General features: G+C 35.0%; 1 protein-coding gene and 1 long non-coding RNA gene across 7 annotated transcripts in view; one reads left to right on the plus strand and one right to left on the minus strand.

Annotated features, from left to right (window-relative positions):
* The window catches only part of LOC139977744 (uncharacterized), an 831623-nt gene that overhangs the window by 244335 nt on the left and 568914 nt on the right, over positions 1–18374 (minus strand). For all 6 annotated transcript variants that reach the window (XM_071987324.1, XM_071987323.1, XM_071987329.1 and 3 more), the window contains exons 6-8: positions 11933–12141; positions 6874–6968; positions 3486–3547 (exon numbers count right to left, since the gene is read on the minus strand). In XM_071987324.1, the coding sequence (XP_071843425.1) occupies positions 3486–3547; positions 6874–6968; positions 11933–12141 (366 nt within the window). The remainder of the gene's footprint in view (positions 1–3485; positions 3548–6873; positions 6969–11932; positions 12142–18374) is intronic.
* The window catches only part of LOC139977776 (uncharacterized), a 226329-nt gene that overhangs the window by 202853 nt on the left and 5102 nt on the right, over positions 1–18374 (plus strand). The gene's annotated exons all lie outside the window — the stretch shown is intronic.

The following is an 18374-nucleotide window of genomic DNA, read 5'->3' on the forward strand; positions in this document are numbered from 1 at the left end:
ATTTTTTACGGAAGCTCTAAGTGTACATGTTATTTATACAACGATATAGCAATATTATACTAAGAATTAATAAACACTAGGCGATTAGGATTAAAGCAACTTCAGCCCAAAGTCTAACATGTATAAGAAGGTGAAGCTACTTATGAAATATGTAATAGGTCTGATTTAAGTTCCGATGCTGGTTTCCCATTAGTTCAATCATCTCTCCAATTTATAATTATTCATGAAACAGATGAAAGCTTTTGAGCGCTATTTAATGACGATTAAGTTGATACTGTAAACGAAACCAGCTACATTAATGCTACATTCGTTAAGTTAGTCTTGTCATCCAACCATTGCTGTACACAGATCATAACATAATCAAACATAATGTTACTTCGGTCCACCAGGGGAGATTAAAGTAAGTTTTGTAACAACAAATATCTATGGCACTAAATATTTGGGACACAAAATTATCTAAATCTGGTTAAAAGACAAATAATTCTCTGATTAGGAGCAGTCACATGATTGTTCTAGATATCTTAGTTAGTTGCAGGGTATCCAATAATTCTGCAAGTATTGCACGGTTTGGTCAAAGTTACAACCAATGACGTACTATAGGCAGCTTTATTTGATTGAAGATCAACTTCTCCTAACACCATGCAGAGAAAACGAAAAATTGAACATAACCAGTGTAAACCGGGAAGCTATACAAAGACAAATATGCAAGAGCAGCCACAGTAAGCTACAGGGTCGGCTAAATGCAATGTTTATACGACAACTGTACACTGGCGGATCCAGGGCCTTTGTTTGGGAGGGGCCAAAGGGGCATTAGAGTGATATGGGGGAGGGGTATAAGGGGAAAAATTTGGAAAAATTTCTATTGCTGAATGCCCTCAGATGCAATTTGGTGCGACAAAAAGTGTACAATGGTGATGTTAATTTACTTATAAAAAAAGTGTTTCTTAGGTGTAATTTTCTAAAATATTTATAAAACAAAGTTGGGATCATCTTTCTCAAGAAATTTTATTTCTCATAGGTTATAAATTTCTTACAACCAGCCTGTAACTGCAAAATGGTGTTAAACTGTAAATCCTCATGCTTATACATTTACATAGCTCCCAACTCTTGAAAAGGCAAATGCTGGTCCATGCCACGACTCGCCGTCCTGGGGGAGGGGTATAAGGGGAGGGGGTGTCCCCCTCCCCTTTTGAATTTTTTTGGAATCCTGGTGATGCCTACATGTAAAATGGTGGCACTTAGAAAGGCTTTTGTCACCCAAAATTTTCTGAGAAATATGCATTTTTTTGTGTGCAACATCAATAAATTGAATAGTAGGTGATAATTCATTCTTTCCCGTGGCATGAAAATGTTCGCTGCTCGCCCCAATGAAAAGAAATATAGGTTAATTTGAAGTTCAAATGATGCTGTAAAGGAGGTTTTATACTCTATTATGCTAAATGCTAAAGAAATGGTGGTTGCCAAGTCAAAATTTGATGCAATTTTTTTTATGTATACTTGACAATTACAATGCGGTTTTTTCGGACGCTTGTGCGGGTCAGCGGGTTTGGGTGTTAGAATGCGGGTCTAATTCCCGCGAATTGCGGGTCAGTTGGGAGCTCTGCATTTAATTTTAAACCAGAAAACGAAAAGGTTTAAACTAGTCTACCACTGCTATTCCTCTCGATTTTTTTAATTTCCAATCATATGATTTAGCGGATGTTCGGAAACACTTTTTGGCTCATCTTTGGGGGGGGGGGGGGCATGGCCCCCCTTGGATCCGCCAGTGCAACTGTATGTATGTGCTATGATCAGGGACGTAGCTAATATGAACAATGTGCCTACCATCTTCGTCAAGGACCAATAGAGCGCTTAGAAATAAGTATAAAAATATACTGTAAAAACATACAGTTTTCAGTGGTTGTGGTTCTCACGTAAGCCTATATATAAAAATTCGATATGGACAAATTCGGAGGCGATATACGCCAACCTGTATTAACTAATAACCTGATAGTTAACTCTGCTCTAAGATGAATAGACAAAGTTCGCAGATAAAACAACTACAACCGTGACTAAAACTAGTACTATTTTCGTGGCAGCCATATGCATACAAAATAGCTGTAAACGGCGCTAATATTCAACTTTCGTTAGTCTGACTCTGCCAATGGGAAACCGAAGCCGGGAAATATCCATAGGGCGGGGAGGATGCAGTTAAGGAAGATACTAAGTATCGCCCACATGTTAAATATACCAAATTATTTACCCAATAATTTTTAAAGATAGTGCAACCTTGAAAAATGAAGGAAATCATCAAGAAGTTAAATTTTAGGCCAATTCCCGAATACCTTTTTTTTTCACTGCTCATTGATGTAAATCTCATGCTTTTTTAAAAAAATTTAATGGTCATTACTTCTGAGGAAGATGTTTGTCTACTCCTATAGGCCTACAATATAATGTGGCCCGATTCCGCGAAAAAATTAACCACTGAGCTATTTCTATAAAATATTTTCTAGTCTAAATTCGGCCAAAATAGTCTTACACCTATCGTCTACATTAAATGTATACCATGGAGACAATATATATACTGAACTTACTTGAAGTTATCGAACTTTTCATATTTAGCAGTGTAATAATTATTTATTGGAAGCGTGTATCACGTACGATTGCTAGCTTAGCTTCATAACATGCTGTTCGTGCAACAACTTATGACTAATCATAAAGGATGAGAACGCACGTTGTTCTCGTCGTTGTTCATACGATTCGTGACTCTCCATCGAGTGAGGTTAGATAGACTATATGCATTTTATTACGCAGTGGCCAACTGTAGGCTGGTAATAGGCTATAGGCTACATTTAGCTAATTGCATCTGCCAAACTAAGTAGCTGAATCAGTAGGCCCTACTGTTGCTACGATTATAATCGAGTTAACGGAGCTGACGAGTATTCAAGATCAAAAGAGCACTGACAAAATACCATGCAAAAACTCAACAGTTTCTTAACATTTTTTTCGACACTGAAATGGGGGGGGGGGGGCAGTTGCTTCCACTGCTCCCCACGGATACGTCCCTGATATATACTGATTTTACTTGCAGCAAACGAACAGGGTCAACCCACCCTATAGCAATATTAGTACAATAAACCGAATTGAAGCTGGCGAAGGTTTTTTTTTTAGAGTATTCAAAATCATACAAAGTTTTGTATTGTGGAGTATAAGGATCGTTGATACTTTATTTTACCAAAATCACGCCAGGAAAGATGAGAGTTGGCTCTCTACACCCCCCCCCCACCACATGGAAATAGGAGCGGGAAGATGTCTGAAAGTTCTTTCTTTACATCAAAACTTCTAATATTACTGGCAACACGTAAACTGCACAGATAATGTACCACTATGTTGATTTATTTACATTTATTGGGGACTGAAAACAGAGCTAGGGCAGCATAACGCAAACAAGCTGACCAGACTTGCATTATGAGCAATATCTGAATAAAAGGTGAACAATCTCTTACCTGCCATTGACCGGTTTGTAGATTCAGACGACGAAACGTTCCATTTTTGAGAATATTCCAAACTGATGAAAAACATAAAAGAGAGATATGTAAATGATAAGTGCATACTTAATCTTTATTGGTCTCGAATGAAATCATTAATATATTCACCGAATTTATGTTGGTTCTCGATGATAACTTCATATCAGCGGAGTAATCAATGTGGTTGATTCCTTAATTTTGATCTTATCAGTTTACTACCATTATCATTTCAGTACAGTGTAGCTGATCAGTTTATAGTCATGATATCTCAGTAAGATTAGCGATCAGTTTACTATCAATAATCCTTCATGAAACATGTGAAACAACTAAAATAGGAACGAATATTGGACTAAATTAAGAAATCAATTCATAGTCGAGTATTCGATGCTCAGATCAAGAATAGTAGTCCATGAGATGATGAACTGATCAGAGAACACCCAACATCAGTAACGTCATCACAGATCAAGAGAGACATAATTAAACACTGCTTAAAAAAAATGGAAAAAGAAGAAAACGGGATTTTGTTTGAAAAGCTAAGTTAAGTTAAATTATATATTTAAAAAAATAAACAAAATATTTTCATAACCACGTAGCCATCCTCCATGTAAGAGGGCTGCTGGATCTGAGAGCATTCCAGTTCGGTAAAGGAAGGTTTATTGTTTTGCAGACAGGGTTCCTTTGTTTAATGTTATTTTAACTCTACTAAGAATAAATCATAGTTGTAGGAACACGGTACAGGTGACAACTGATACCTCGCTTTGCTAAGTAGAGAGTGATGGGGTTGTGGGGAGGGGGTGGGGAGGAGGAACAAGTTATGAGAGTGCCATAAAATGAAATTATAAATTTAAGTTTAATACACTTAGTTACTCGTCCAAATATCAACGTTTTCGAAAATAAATAATGCACGACCTATGTGACTTTGACTACATCTTCTCTGAATCTCTCACTAAGCTGTTCCTCACGAGATAATTTAGTAAACACTCATCTGTCAACAGAGGTCAAATATTTACTGCTTCGGGCAAATGTGTTGTTTACACTAACTACTTATGTATTTGAGATTGAGCAATGATGACATCATCAGCAGTGACGTCACTCCACCATTAACAATGAGAATCTCGATGTGTCCTTTAAACACAGAACAACGAACAAGGGTACAATGTGTACGAGTATGAGAAATAATGTTGAGGGATGGAGATAGAGAGGTTAGTATGTATGTACATTGCTCTTAATTAATTTAAATAATGCATTTAGGTAGAATATTAGTATAAAGATATGTTATTGTACAGGGAAATGAAACATTTGATTGCTCGTGATGTTTGTGAAACTATCCCGGTTATCTAGATATTCAGTTTTACAATATGCTAAATCTATGCTTTTTTTTCGCGCACAAAGAAACGTCTAATGCCGGTAATCTGACCTAGTTTCGAGTGAGGTGTAACAGAAGTGTTAGACACCACCATCGATCCCAGAAAATACACACACAGCTAGCTACCGTCGGTAATTAGACACTAGTGTACAGTCAATTACATACAGCTACGGTCAATACCCACAACACAGTGTACATAGCAGCGTGGACATCTCAGGTCTAGATCAAAGATAACAGTGTATCACGTTTCATTACTGTCTGCATCGAGTAGCGAAAAGAAGAAAACGTCATTTGCAAGCAACGGAAACTTAACTTTTCAGAGCGCGGTACGCGGTTTAGGGAGAGTCTTCAATGCCTTTATGGTAAATTAAATGATGACGTAGGCTTCTCAGTGCAGTCATAAATGTTAAATGTTATCCACAGTTTTAAAAATTATTAAGACTCAACTTTAATATGAATATTTTTAATAGCTGACATACAATATCTAAATTTGTCAATGACAAATTTGTAATAGTTTGATATGTCATTCGACGTCATAGGTATTGTTTTACTTATTATTGTATATTCTGTGGTGCATCTGTAGGAGCTGACCTAATAACCTGTGTGTCAGACTAAGTAGTCCAGTTAGTTTACGAGCCTCCAGTAATTAAATGAGAATTTATTGAATTTAACATTGTAGAAAAATACAACCTGGACTTATAGCAGTGACTTTATCGATCTAATAAAATATATCAAAATTAAACTTCTACTTTTATTTACACAAACAATCGAGCTATTTGTGACATGCGTGAAACTACTTGACAACCTATCTTATAGTAAATAATCAGAGATAAAATATGCAGGGAAAATTAAGTGACGTACTTAGTGAAATATTTTAGGAATCTGATATCAGAAGACAACCCTCAACAAAGTTTTCACAGATCTCTGTTTAAAGTACATTGATAATAAGGTAGCACTTATGATGACTCGAAATAATCATACAAAGATTGACATACATCCAAACTGTCCTGAAAATTTGTGTTTTACAAGGTTTGCAGACTTTCACCTCTGCTGATCTCAAATGACAGTTAACCTTGAAATAATTTTTTAAAGAATATCTTTGGTGCTCAGTTTCCCTACTAATTAATTTCGAGTCAGATGTAAGATTTCCCCCAAAGTGTCATGAATTAATCTACAACAGCAGTATTACAAACCAATCTGAGAGTTGATGTGGATGTGTCCCTATATAGGCTACCTCAGTATGAATATATTTGCCTTGGTGGTGCAGCTTGTTGTGCGCATGTCTGCTCGAATACTTACTGCGACGCTTATTATGCGTTTATTTGTTCAGGTATTGGTGACGCAAGACATGAACCAATAAAATGTCACTACATCGATTAATTTGAAATTAATGAAAACCTGCGATATATGTAGCTTAATTAGCATATCAGCACATACTTAATTTGTTGTTGAATAATCATGGTAAGACTTCCAACTAGTATTGTACCTTTGATGTAAGCAGACGTACTTTATAGCATTCATATACAAATCATTGCACCAGTAACTTGATCCTATTTCGCTGGTAATAAATAAACCACAAACATGGATGCCTTAACTATCCCTAGCATGTTACGTTAATTAAATGCGATATATACAAATGGAATATGCTTAGAATATTTGAAGGTTTTCTTAAATAACTTGTTTAAATCTTCAACACGTGTTATGTATACACTGTCATATACAGTATCTGGAATATTATTATGTTCATTAACTCTTACACATGTACGGAGTAATTTCCAGCCCTGATTGCCTACATACTTTGTGATATTTTATGTTAGCTTTCCTCTTAATGCATTACTCGGAAATGTAGGACTATAATAATTTGAATAATTTAGAAAAGAGTATATTCAGATATGCTCCACATAATGTACATTTAATTTATTGATAACAACCTACTCTCAAAGCGTCCATGTATTAATATTATATGACCATACTTTTAATGTACTGACGTCATTTCTTTACCTTTGACATTTCTTGATTTCAATGATGACGGGATCGATGTGACCGGAATAGTCTCTGGTAGAATATATCCTCCTCCAACAAAAGGGTAACCAAACCTGTGAAGTAATGATAAGAATCACATCATAGTAACGATTCTAAGGAGACTGATGTGTCATCTATCTAATATAATGAAGAAATTAAAATGCCTCATATGTTCAAAATAAGATATGAACGATATTGTGGATCAGATTAAGACAGATAAACGAAATTGGAAGTCAAATTTATTTTGAAGTAACAAATTTAATTTGAAGTGTAACAAAATTGCTGCTTACGAAGCACTGGAATGTATCAAATATAACAATTACATTTTCATCGGAACCTCAATCCTTGATCTCCAGGTCTGTAAACATACAGTTTAGTTCAAACACAGTTACCGTAGTTCATGTTATACGTACATGAAAGGAAAATTTAATTATAATTTGGGAAGAGGGAGTTAAAAGCATTGGACTTTTTAATTAGCTTAACGACAATAGGTAAAGGTGAAAAAAAAAGCGTTAACGCTTGAAGTCAGATTGATTAACAGTGAAGTGTTTACACTTGCTTAAATTTACAGACCAAACACTCTTCACCTTGGTTATATTTATAAAACTTTTCAACAAGTATCACCGAGTTTGTCGCCCTGTATAACGTGTATTACGTCATTTGGCTGGGGTTAAAACAATGAGTAGTGTGGATACAATTGTGCGTGTGTATATATATATATATATATATATATATATATATATATATATATAAAATGGATCAACAAATTTGAGAGAAGATAGTGACTTTCCTTAATTAAGTATGCAAAATTTGGGTCTATCATCAGTTCTTCATCAGTTCAAACCTTAGATCATATCTCACGTAATCGTTGATTCATTGAGAGCAAACAACATAAAGCGTTAAAAACTTGACTGCGCGATATGTAAATGCTGATTTACCTATAGCCCACCCGTCACGAAGTGTACACAACTGAATCTTGCATTCTTATAATGCCTAGCGGTCAATGCGAAGAACATTCGTCTTTCTCTTTATGGGTTCTGAAAGCGTAGATTCGCGATATTTAGGTACAATTACTTGACATGTTTTCACTCTATTCGCTGCGAATTGGTTTCTTTTCTGTTTTATTTACCTTTACTTTTTTTGTTACTTGACGAACATGTTACCATCACAGTATACATAGTTTTAATCAGCATACCACCATGATTCATGTAAAACATCGCAAATCATGACACAATGAGCTAATTTAAACAAGTTAATAACTGCCTTGTTTTTATTTAAGCAACAAATAATATATGTACAGGGCGATCATGAACCGTATCATATTTACTTTTGAGGGGGCAGGGATGAGGGGGGGGGAGGAGGATCGACTTCGATATCAAGTAGCTTTGCTGAGACGGATATCAAGGTGTCTTTGGAAACAGAGCATGCGGTAATTGTATTATAACTGTACATTCAAAGGCACATTGGTAGGTATTCCTGGTTACTTTTATTTGATGGGTCATGCAGTCACAAACAGCCCGCTTGTTTCCTTATTTACTTTCTTAGTATGGTTGTGAAGAGAAAGTGGGGAAGGGGGGGGGGATTGACTGGTTTTTTATCTTCTTGTTCTATCATTCTTACGTCAATAGGTGAACCAGGCTTATCTCGGTTCTGATTTGATCCTGACTTGATATAGACTTCTGACCTTAACTTACACTGGCCATATGTACGACCTAGATATAACCCTGGCAGTTGTATTAGTGTTTATACCGATAGTTAACTTGTTTGGTTCATTCATTGTGTACCGGGGATAGACATCTGTTCTTCATTTTGTTAGCGAGTGTTATTACTATAATGTAAAACAATTGGAAGAAAGTCAGAAGGTTATGATGAAAGCCTTCTAAGCCTTTCTATTTCCGCTAAAAACAGTTAAGTTGCAAATTTGAAATCGATTTCTATTTTTCGTTATCTATTATTCATTTTAATCTTCGAGGGAATAATTTCATCCACTTTCACCTGTTCTGTGCAGCTTAAAACAACTAGTGCAGTATAAAAATTGATATTTAAAGGGATATAAGATCTCATAAAACGAATCTTAAAGTATCTCCTATGCTTTGCTTTCTTGTTCGTGTTGTTGTTTGCTTGTTAATGGTTTATGGCTCAGAAATGTTTCGAAATATAATAACTTAGTAGAGTTCTTGGTTACTATGACTATATTTCAGATTTGGCAAGGCGGCAAGAACCTTCGAATTACTTATTCCTTGCTAAACACGAACAATATCTCATCTGGCATATTCAGTACGATTTAACCAAACTATGATTGGTTGTAATGGCAAGCACTATCAATGAATATTTGATTATAAAGATGCCACTATAAACACCTGCAGGGTGCTTACACTTTTCATTATAAGTGTCGAAGACGTTTAACAGTCACTTGATATTATTTGATAAGAACAAAACAGTAGACAGGGCTGGCTAACTTTAAAGAAATCGAAACGTTCGATTTTCATATTAATAAATGGTTTATCAATTAAAAGAGTAACCTCCCCCTTTTTTACAGCTTAAATGAAAGACAAATTATATGGATTATAGTTAATTTATGTTTTTATGTAATTAATGTTAGCTTGATAAGTCGTAATGGGATTATGAACATATCAACTTTACAGAACAAAAATGTTCTCCATAAAACTCGGCGATTAAGAACCCGCAATGTTCGTAGTCACATATTAGATATATGTGAGTGACATTAAGGCTATTCAATTATGTGTTAAATAGGCAGACTTCCAGAATACCAACGAGAAGTACATACAGAACAAAAACGAAGAAAGGGAAATAAAACATTCCTTCTATCAAATTAGGGAGAGTAGCAAGTGAGGGATGTATTAAACAACCAAGGAGATAGTTACTCATTTAAAATATATAAACAGAGAATAATAATGAGAACACGTTGTAATATCATGGCATATGACATACAGTATCACTGAATGGCTGTTTGATATATACCTAACCCGTATTGAAAAAAACAAAACAAACAGTATTCCCAGCCACTGCTAGACACGGACTGACCTACTTATCGTCGGTTTCCATGGTTACGTTGTATGACAGAACTTACAACATTCCTGTGTAGAATAGACACGTGGCTCGTTTATCTTTCTATTCATAGCTTTAACCGGCTCGTGTCATCTATTATTATGCTAATTAGGTATTTACGGGAGTTCCAGGTGTGTCATCTTATACTTTAGAAATAAATTGTTTGAATCAATCGTCTGTGCAGAAAACTATTGTATAAGCAGAGTAGGCCTACTGTGTGTATTAAAACGTTGTTGATGTTATCGGTTAGAAACATGGAATGGATTTGAAGGGCCCTTTAAATCGATTATGTACGACGGGGAGGAGGGGGTGGCAAAGGGAGAGTGGTGGCGGGTCCAGGTAAGGCGTGTGAAGGGGAGTGGGGCAGTCAAACTTACTGAAGAGCACACTGGGATTGGAGTAAGGTATTTAGTATAGATAGGGAATAAACATTCTGTGTTATATATTTTTTTTTTTAGCCAGACCAAATAGTAGCAGTGTATTATTTCCAGTGATATTTTTCTCCGCGGTTACAGTTATTCCCGGAATGGCGGTATTTTACATATAACATAATTAAGCAGCATTTTTTTCACATGTATATTATTTATGTAACTACTAAATAGATTTGCTATTTTCTTTCGAGATTTGGGGGAGGCGTGGTGGGGGAAGGGGGGGCAGTGGGTGCCGCTTTCTTATTTTAGTAACACGTCAGCTGTAAGTTGAAGATGTCACTGATTATTTTGTGAATAGTAAGGACGGAAAGGAACATTTTTTACGAGGTTTGATCTGTGGGACCAATGAAGGCTAGATGAGGCGAGAGGTTGGGTTGGGTGGGGGGGGGTGGTCTTGGAAAATTAATTTACACTAAATTGTAAAGGACCAAGCAGTGACGTCATGATCGAATCAAGTATGAAGTAAAAATAATACGAGGAATATTAAAATAGTAAACAGTGTTTGTTTAAAGTTATGAATTATACAAAGCTGAAGCTCTCGGTTAAATTTTTAATTATTGTTAAAAATTATGTTAAAATATAAGCATAAATATTAATTTAGCCTATTTTGTATAACATCGTATTTAAAACTATAAAGAAGAAATTGATCTAGTTTTAAATGGATTAAATTTGAACCTCGGAAAATACAGATTTGCCTTGAATGATATTTACGGCAATAATCTTATTTTATTTTAACTTGATAGGTAACTCAATTGCAATTATTTATATCCTTTTTGTTATTTTTTATATTCTTTTAATTTGTTAACCTATATTGAGAAGCTATTTTTTGAAATTTCGACAGCTAAAACTGTTTTATTGGTTGCTTGTTTGGTATTTGCTAGAGTATCATAATCTGATCACAATTTTTGGGAGTTTATAACAACAAAGTTATTAGTTTTTGCTATTTTTATTGCCATCATTTTACTACTTTAATATTAATAACGATTTTCAATCTCTTTCGTTGAGAAATTCCCAAATTAATTGTTCATAATTGAAAGTCAAATATTGTTAAGGTTTCAGTCAAAAATAACAGTTATTCCTTATAAAACAGTACATTAGAATAATTATTGTACTCGCTAGAATTATTAACATCCAACTGCTTTGTGTATATATCTCTTATTTTATCATAATAAAGGTTCCTAAAAAGGTTTCTAAAACCTAATTCTTAGTTAAATTTTACCATTAAACTAAACAAAGAACATTTTTAACAACCCCCACCCACCCTTCCACCCCTCTCTTACCAACACTCTCTTAAAATATTCCCTATTAATCCATGATTATATTTTGTTTTATTTATCAAAACATCCTTCAGAATTCTTTCGTCGATGACCTAATTATTAAAATAAATCCAACTAAACTTATTAAATCCAATCCTTGACATTAAAATACAGCATACTTTACATTCTCTATTGTTCGTTTAATATAGATTACTTTGATTAATTAAATTAATTCCTAGTTTAACGGTTAGATGATTCTAACATCTACACCGGAATACTTACTGCAGCTCCTTCAAGCTTGTACACTGTGAGGAGTAAGACAAGATGGCCGCCCACTCTTCATTAGTTAGACTCCTGTTGATGTCAAAGATCCGCAGCTTCTGGAGAGAACTCAGGATAGAGAGAGAGAGACCAGACTTAAGGATAAGGTTCAGACCAGACTCATCAACTCTAGGAGAGCAGTACTGTAGATACACACAGGAGATAGGAATCTAGAATGAAAGAATAGAGTTACTGATAAAAGAGTAGATAGAGATAAATATATTGGATTTGGTTAGGATTAGAATAATTATTATGATATTATAAATAAATAAAATAACGAAATAAAAATAAAGGAAAGTAAAGCGATAAACTAGGACATTTAGGTCGTGTTTATTTGTTAAAAGGAATAAATTAAGAAGGAATACGTGAAGAAAGAATACGTTAATGGAAAGGAAATAAGGGATTGATTTTAAGGGGAGACAAATATTAACAGGAATAATTAGATTAGATAAGAGGAAAATCAAGTGGTAATGTAGTATTAAAGGGTTAGTTTTATTGTTTTGCAATTAAATGATTAACTAACGGTTTTATAGCTAGTAAGGCTTAATAAAGCAGAATGTGAGGTTACATATTTTAATTGATTAGGTAATAGAAAACAAATTTCAATGACGGGTTGAGAATTTGATAAAAACTTGGTAATCAAGAACTGAGATTATTCTATCTTTTGAAGAAAAATATTGATGAAATTTATTTGGGTTTTAATTTAGAACTTTCGGAAGGAAAATGCAATTTAAATGTAACTATTAGTCACTAGTGTAATAGGAACCATGAAAAGGAAACTTCTACTTCAACTAATACAATATTTTTATAAAGTTTAAGGAGATTTGGAAGAATTATGTTTAATAAATAGGTTGTTTCTTATAATTAATATGCAATTTAGAGAAGCAGATGTAGATCAAAATTCAATTTTCAAGAGAGAAAGGTTATGAGGCTTAAACTCAAAATTTAACATTCAAATTATTTAATTATTGATCCAAATCCTACTATTCTACTTAAATTATAATTATTTCCAATTAATACGATTTGTTAAAAAGATGATGTTTATCTGTGTTTAGTTATCAAATTAATTCCTAAGTTACGGTTTGTGTGTGACATAACTAGTGGATTTTTTTTTTCGAAATGTAGCATTTTTATTTATTTTTTAATTGGGTATTGCTTATGATCTTAACTTTCTAAACTTTATTTATCGTATCTTCCAATTAAATAGTACCATGCGCTTGTTTTACAAATAATATTGTTATCTTTCCAACTTCATATCCTTAAGGGTTTAATTATACTAATTAAGTATCACTACTTTTTAGTTTAATCAGATCGATAGGGTCTTCGTTGTAATATCTTCTGTTATTATGGAGTTCAGAGGGTATGAACAGATAGCGGTCAAATGTAAATTAACAAACACGAGAGATTAATCAGTTAATTATAAGTTTGATGAGAGTATGGCGCCCTTTTAAAACTAACGTTAGAGCTACGGCTCTGCCTAACGTCTGCTGTGGAGTGTTGTAGCGTAAAAGAAATGGCGCACATTCAATTTCAAAACCATTTTTATTTTTAATATCATGCGCCATAAGTCTGTTGGCCGGCTTGAAAATGACGTACGTTTTATTTTCTCATTAAGTGGGCAAAATTAATACAAAAACAGCTGTGAGTGGAACACCACGATCTAGTTGCTGCTGGAAAGACATGGACGAAAGAGTTTTTTTAATAACTATTTATTGCATTTTATTATTATTATACTTAAATTGGAAAACTGTTTTATAGAGGCTCAAAGCAGTAGGCCCTATACAAACTATATTTCCCATAAGTGTCAGGTATATCGGCAGGAGTTAGGTCATTCAACTAATAATCAGTTATAATAACATTATTTCAGTTAGCCTGCTCGGTAAAAAGCTGCAGGTTTATTACACAATTTGCTCAAATGTCTGAACTGGTAGATTAATAGTAAGTTTGGTGATTACAATAATAATTGTGGGATGTTATAGATTGACTTGTATTAATGCCTAGTATAAGGTTTTGTTATGTACGATTAAAATCGAGTTAAACAATTTTCTGTGATCTAAGATTTTTGAAGGGATAACAAAGTTTCTACAGCTTGTCTATGGATAATTTTTCATAGCTAGAATGGAGTTATTGTTTTCGAAGTAAAGGATAGGCATCAGCTCACCTAAAATGTTAATCGCTGGTTTTATTCTTCGCTTAATTTAAGATCCCTTAAGAAAACTCAGTGTCTCGATTGCATTTTATTCAATTCCTTGATATTTAAGATATGTTTTAACTTGGAATGTTTTGATAATCAGTCAACAACTAGGCAAAGATTTTATTTTTTATGAGTTAGATTTGCTAAGCATGTCCTCTTGCTAAAAGTAGTAATTCTAACTTTTCGCGGGTGATATTTGAGATTTCTAAAATAACCTAGCTGTATCACTAGTCTAGCCTTTATAGCCTACCTAAGTTAGGCATGGCCTTTGTACACATCCTAGCATGCCTTCATACCTTACCGTCAAATTATCTCTCTGATCAATAATTACTGTTTTAACTATATTAACAGCGGTTCCTCTCCATTAAACAATCCATCTTAATAAACCACTCAACAAGTCAATGGTAACGAACAACGTCCACGATTATACTACGTACTCTGCAACTCCAATAATATAACACTAAACCATTCAGTGATACATACTATAGATATGAACAGGTATTCATAAGCACGGGTCACCGATATTCATATATACAGGTGTTTCCCAGCTGTTCGCGGGCATGATGTTTGAAATTTCTAACAGACATTTTGGCGCCAATAGAAGTAAATGTACGACGGACGTAACGTTATACATACCACTCGGTGCAAACAGACAGTTTGAAACCTGACGTCGATTGGGTATGTAGCAAAGAAGGGGTCGAGGAAGTAAATAATACAACACAACTTATATCAAGTAGATCAAGCAACTACTGACATTTCTCCCTAAGCGGTAGGGTGTTAGCCCCCCACCCACTCCTCCCCCACCACCGGTTAAAATTTGGGCAAAAAGCATTTGATGTACACATTCCCCCACCTTATTATCTGCTAGTGGATGCATAAACAATCAATAAACACAAAACAAAAGTTTGAATACCGTCTCTTCCAAGTGGTTTAAGGAGTACACGTTTAATCACATCCTTGTTCAGTCATACACATCTTGCAGACACATCGTGCAGACAAAACGTGTCTGTGTCAAGTTACATTTTTTTCTTACAAATAATCACTTGATCATCATGAAATTATTGGAATAAATGTAACTACAACAACTTGTTTTCACCCCCCCCCCCCACCCAACCACCTTTGTAATTAATTCCACTCCATGTCAGTGTTGGATTATTCAGCTGAATCTTCGCACCAGCAAAGAGAGTGTCAAGCAAGCAAACGATGTTTTGTCTTTTCACGTTCCTCGTAATTGCTCAAATCAAAATACTATGTCGACATTTCACCAATAATGTTAATAGTCAATTCATGAAGCCCCCCACCCCTTTTTTGTGTCCCTTTTTACTTAGTACCATCCTCAGCAAGAAAATTTTACTATTTGGGATAAATAGTTGAAATTTAAATTAGAAAGAAATCTTGACTTCGAGAAATGCATTGGCAATTTCGAGAGAAACGTACAAGTTTGAGATAAAACGCCAATATTTTTAGATGATAAGTCCACATTTTAAAAGTTTAAGTTTAAAACAAAAAAAAAATCGACATTTTACATGGAGGGAACTATCGAAGAGGTTTAATATTTAGAAAAACTAGTTTAATGTTGAGAATTACGGTTAAATTACAGGTGGCAATTTTAGGACAATCTTGATTTTCAAGAAAAGGGTTTCAATATTGAAAAAGGGTTGAATTTCCCAGAAATATTCGAAACTGTCGGGATAAAATAATTAACATCTTGATATGAACATTTTGAATTTTTCAGTCTTCCATGTGAGTCACAGTAATGACAAAATGTGTATTGTTTGCTTAATTGGGATGCCTCCCGACTCCCTCCCCAACCCATTCAATTTTTGATCCCTTGCTACGCCAATCAAATGATTTGTCACATGTCTACATAGATAAGGGAAAGGGTGTAAAACATATAGGAGGAGGTACATCTTGTGGCTAAAATTTGTGTATATTTCTGATCAAGTATATGTGTATTCATGGAGGGGCTGTATCGGTAAGTTTGCTTCTCCAATCCTGAAAACGGATCGACTCTCCTGTATGGTTTAGTACCCAATAACGTGGTTTCACATTCCAAAATTCTCCCGACAAATTTAGGAAGGGGAATGACCCTTTATGGTCAGACTAAAGGTGGATTCGAAAGTTGTGATGGTTGTGCTGTGGAGTCGTTGTTCTAAAGAATACTAGTGTGAAGTTTGAAAACTGAACTGACCGATGTTAAAACCACTATTGTATAATTGCATGGAAAATCAGAAAATACAGTCTTGCCCGTCCAGTTATGCTGTATACATTTCCGTTAGGTGGACATGTTGCCCAACCAGTTATCATTCTTATACACAATAATGTCTGACAAAGAGGTACACATTATAGCATGTTACCTTCATGTAGTCATGTACCACATTTTAATAGCAGATGATTTCAAGGGAGGGGGGGGGGGGATCCCAACTGACTTAGGTAGGGCCTACACTATTATGGAAAGGCCAGAGTGGAAAGAAGAATTTAAAAGCGGAGGAGGTGTGGTCGTTGGCTTGTTGAAGGCAAATCACAATAGCCCCGTCCCCTGAAATTGTTTTGAAAATTGATGTTACATGGTGCACTCCGAGGCATAATTACACTACCAAGTAGGTCTAAAATTGGCTCCATACACCATGCAGTTTTGCCTATGAATACTATTTTTGTGAAGTCGTGAGGGGGCGGGTAGGGTGTACACTCGTTGAAGTGGCCTTCTTCTAAGCTGAATGTAACATTGCCCACCCCTACCCCCGACTTCTTTCCAAGTGTATAATTTGGAAATTTTCTGATTAATGTTGAAAAACCAAAATACTTTCAAAAGGTTTAAGAAATGATAAAATATTGACTTCTGTCCAAGCTTGTAGTCAAACAATATCCTGATAAAAGTCACTTGTAGTTGTAAGGGTTATTTTGATAGTTCCAGGTGACGGTAAGCCGGGCCTTACACTAATAACGTTGAACCGAGCGTGAACAGGAAAGTCTTCATAAGTAATCTCCAAAAGCGGATATTTGATAATAAGTTCCTTTTTATTAACTCTGAATATAACTATAACTTTGGTTTGTTACTCACACATACTCACGCACGCAGCACAATCGCACAAACACGCACACGCGCAGTAGCACTGCAACTTTACATGACTCACACTTCGTAACAATACACAAACAACACATCGTGTGAGTTCGTTTACTGATAACTTGGGATAATTAAAACGCACAGGCATAAATGCTGATCATAAAGGTATACTACGAGCCCTCTGTTATACGTCTGTAGGCTTCGGGAGATAAACTTAAACTCCCCGATACGTCTTTAGGAGACACTTAAACCCCCGATTCTACAATAACAAATTACGACGCGATGCACAGGGCACACGCTCTGCCCTTGAACCTGATTGGTCCAAACTTATAGCTAACCCCTCACCCAACTCTTGATTGGTTGAGTACCAAGCTGATATGCAGATGAGCACATGCAAATGGCCACTCAACCAATTTGTACCAGTTTGGGCGTCTTCTACCCCACAAACCGAATCATTTAAAACAAAACATCTGTATACGCTTCTAATAACGCGTGATTCATAGCCCGCCACACCACAGAGCAAACCACCAAAACGCGAGCCATGTGTGACGTCATAATAACAATAAGTAAACAATATGTTAACAAACTATAGAATACGCTTCACATAGTGTTTACTCGTAGTGACGCAATACTATCACGATAGATTTAGTACGCGATAGTACGAGGTTAATCACTAAGCATGTCGGATAGACGAGACTCAACTTACTACTACTACTATAGTACACGTTTCCATTGGAACTTACATCGCCCCTTTTCTTTGCTTTACTCATTTGAAAGTCACGATCATCATATTTGTTTTCATTATTTGCATATTGCGTTTTCGTTATATATTTTGTGCCGGACCCCTTTTTATGTTTGGACTTCGGAAAATCTGTTGTGAATAGTTGAAAGGCCGTCTTAATTGTAATTTGATGAGTTGCAGTTTAATAACTAAGTATTTTTTTTATATTTTCCACAAGACCTATGTGACCCATAACACGTAAACACTTTCAAGCTACTGTACAGGATTCTATGAACGCATCATTACCGGAAAATTGTCAAGGTGTAATTGATGAATTTATTTTTGCAGCATATTGTTGAAGTCCTCACTTTTAGATCTAAAGAATTTGCCATTATTTTTTTTTTGGTAAATTGCTATTATTTGA

The sequence above is a fragment of the Apostichopus japonicus genome, chromosome 12 (assembly GCF_037975245.1).
Source record: "Apostichopus japonicus isolate 1M-3 chromosome 12, ASM3797524v1, whole genome shotgun sequence".
NCBI classification, from domain to species: Eukaryota; Metazoa; Echinodermata; class Holothuroidea; order Aspidochirotida; family Stichopodidae; genus Apostichopus; species Apostichopus japonicus.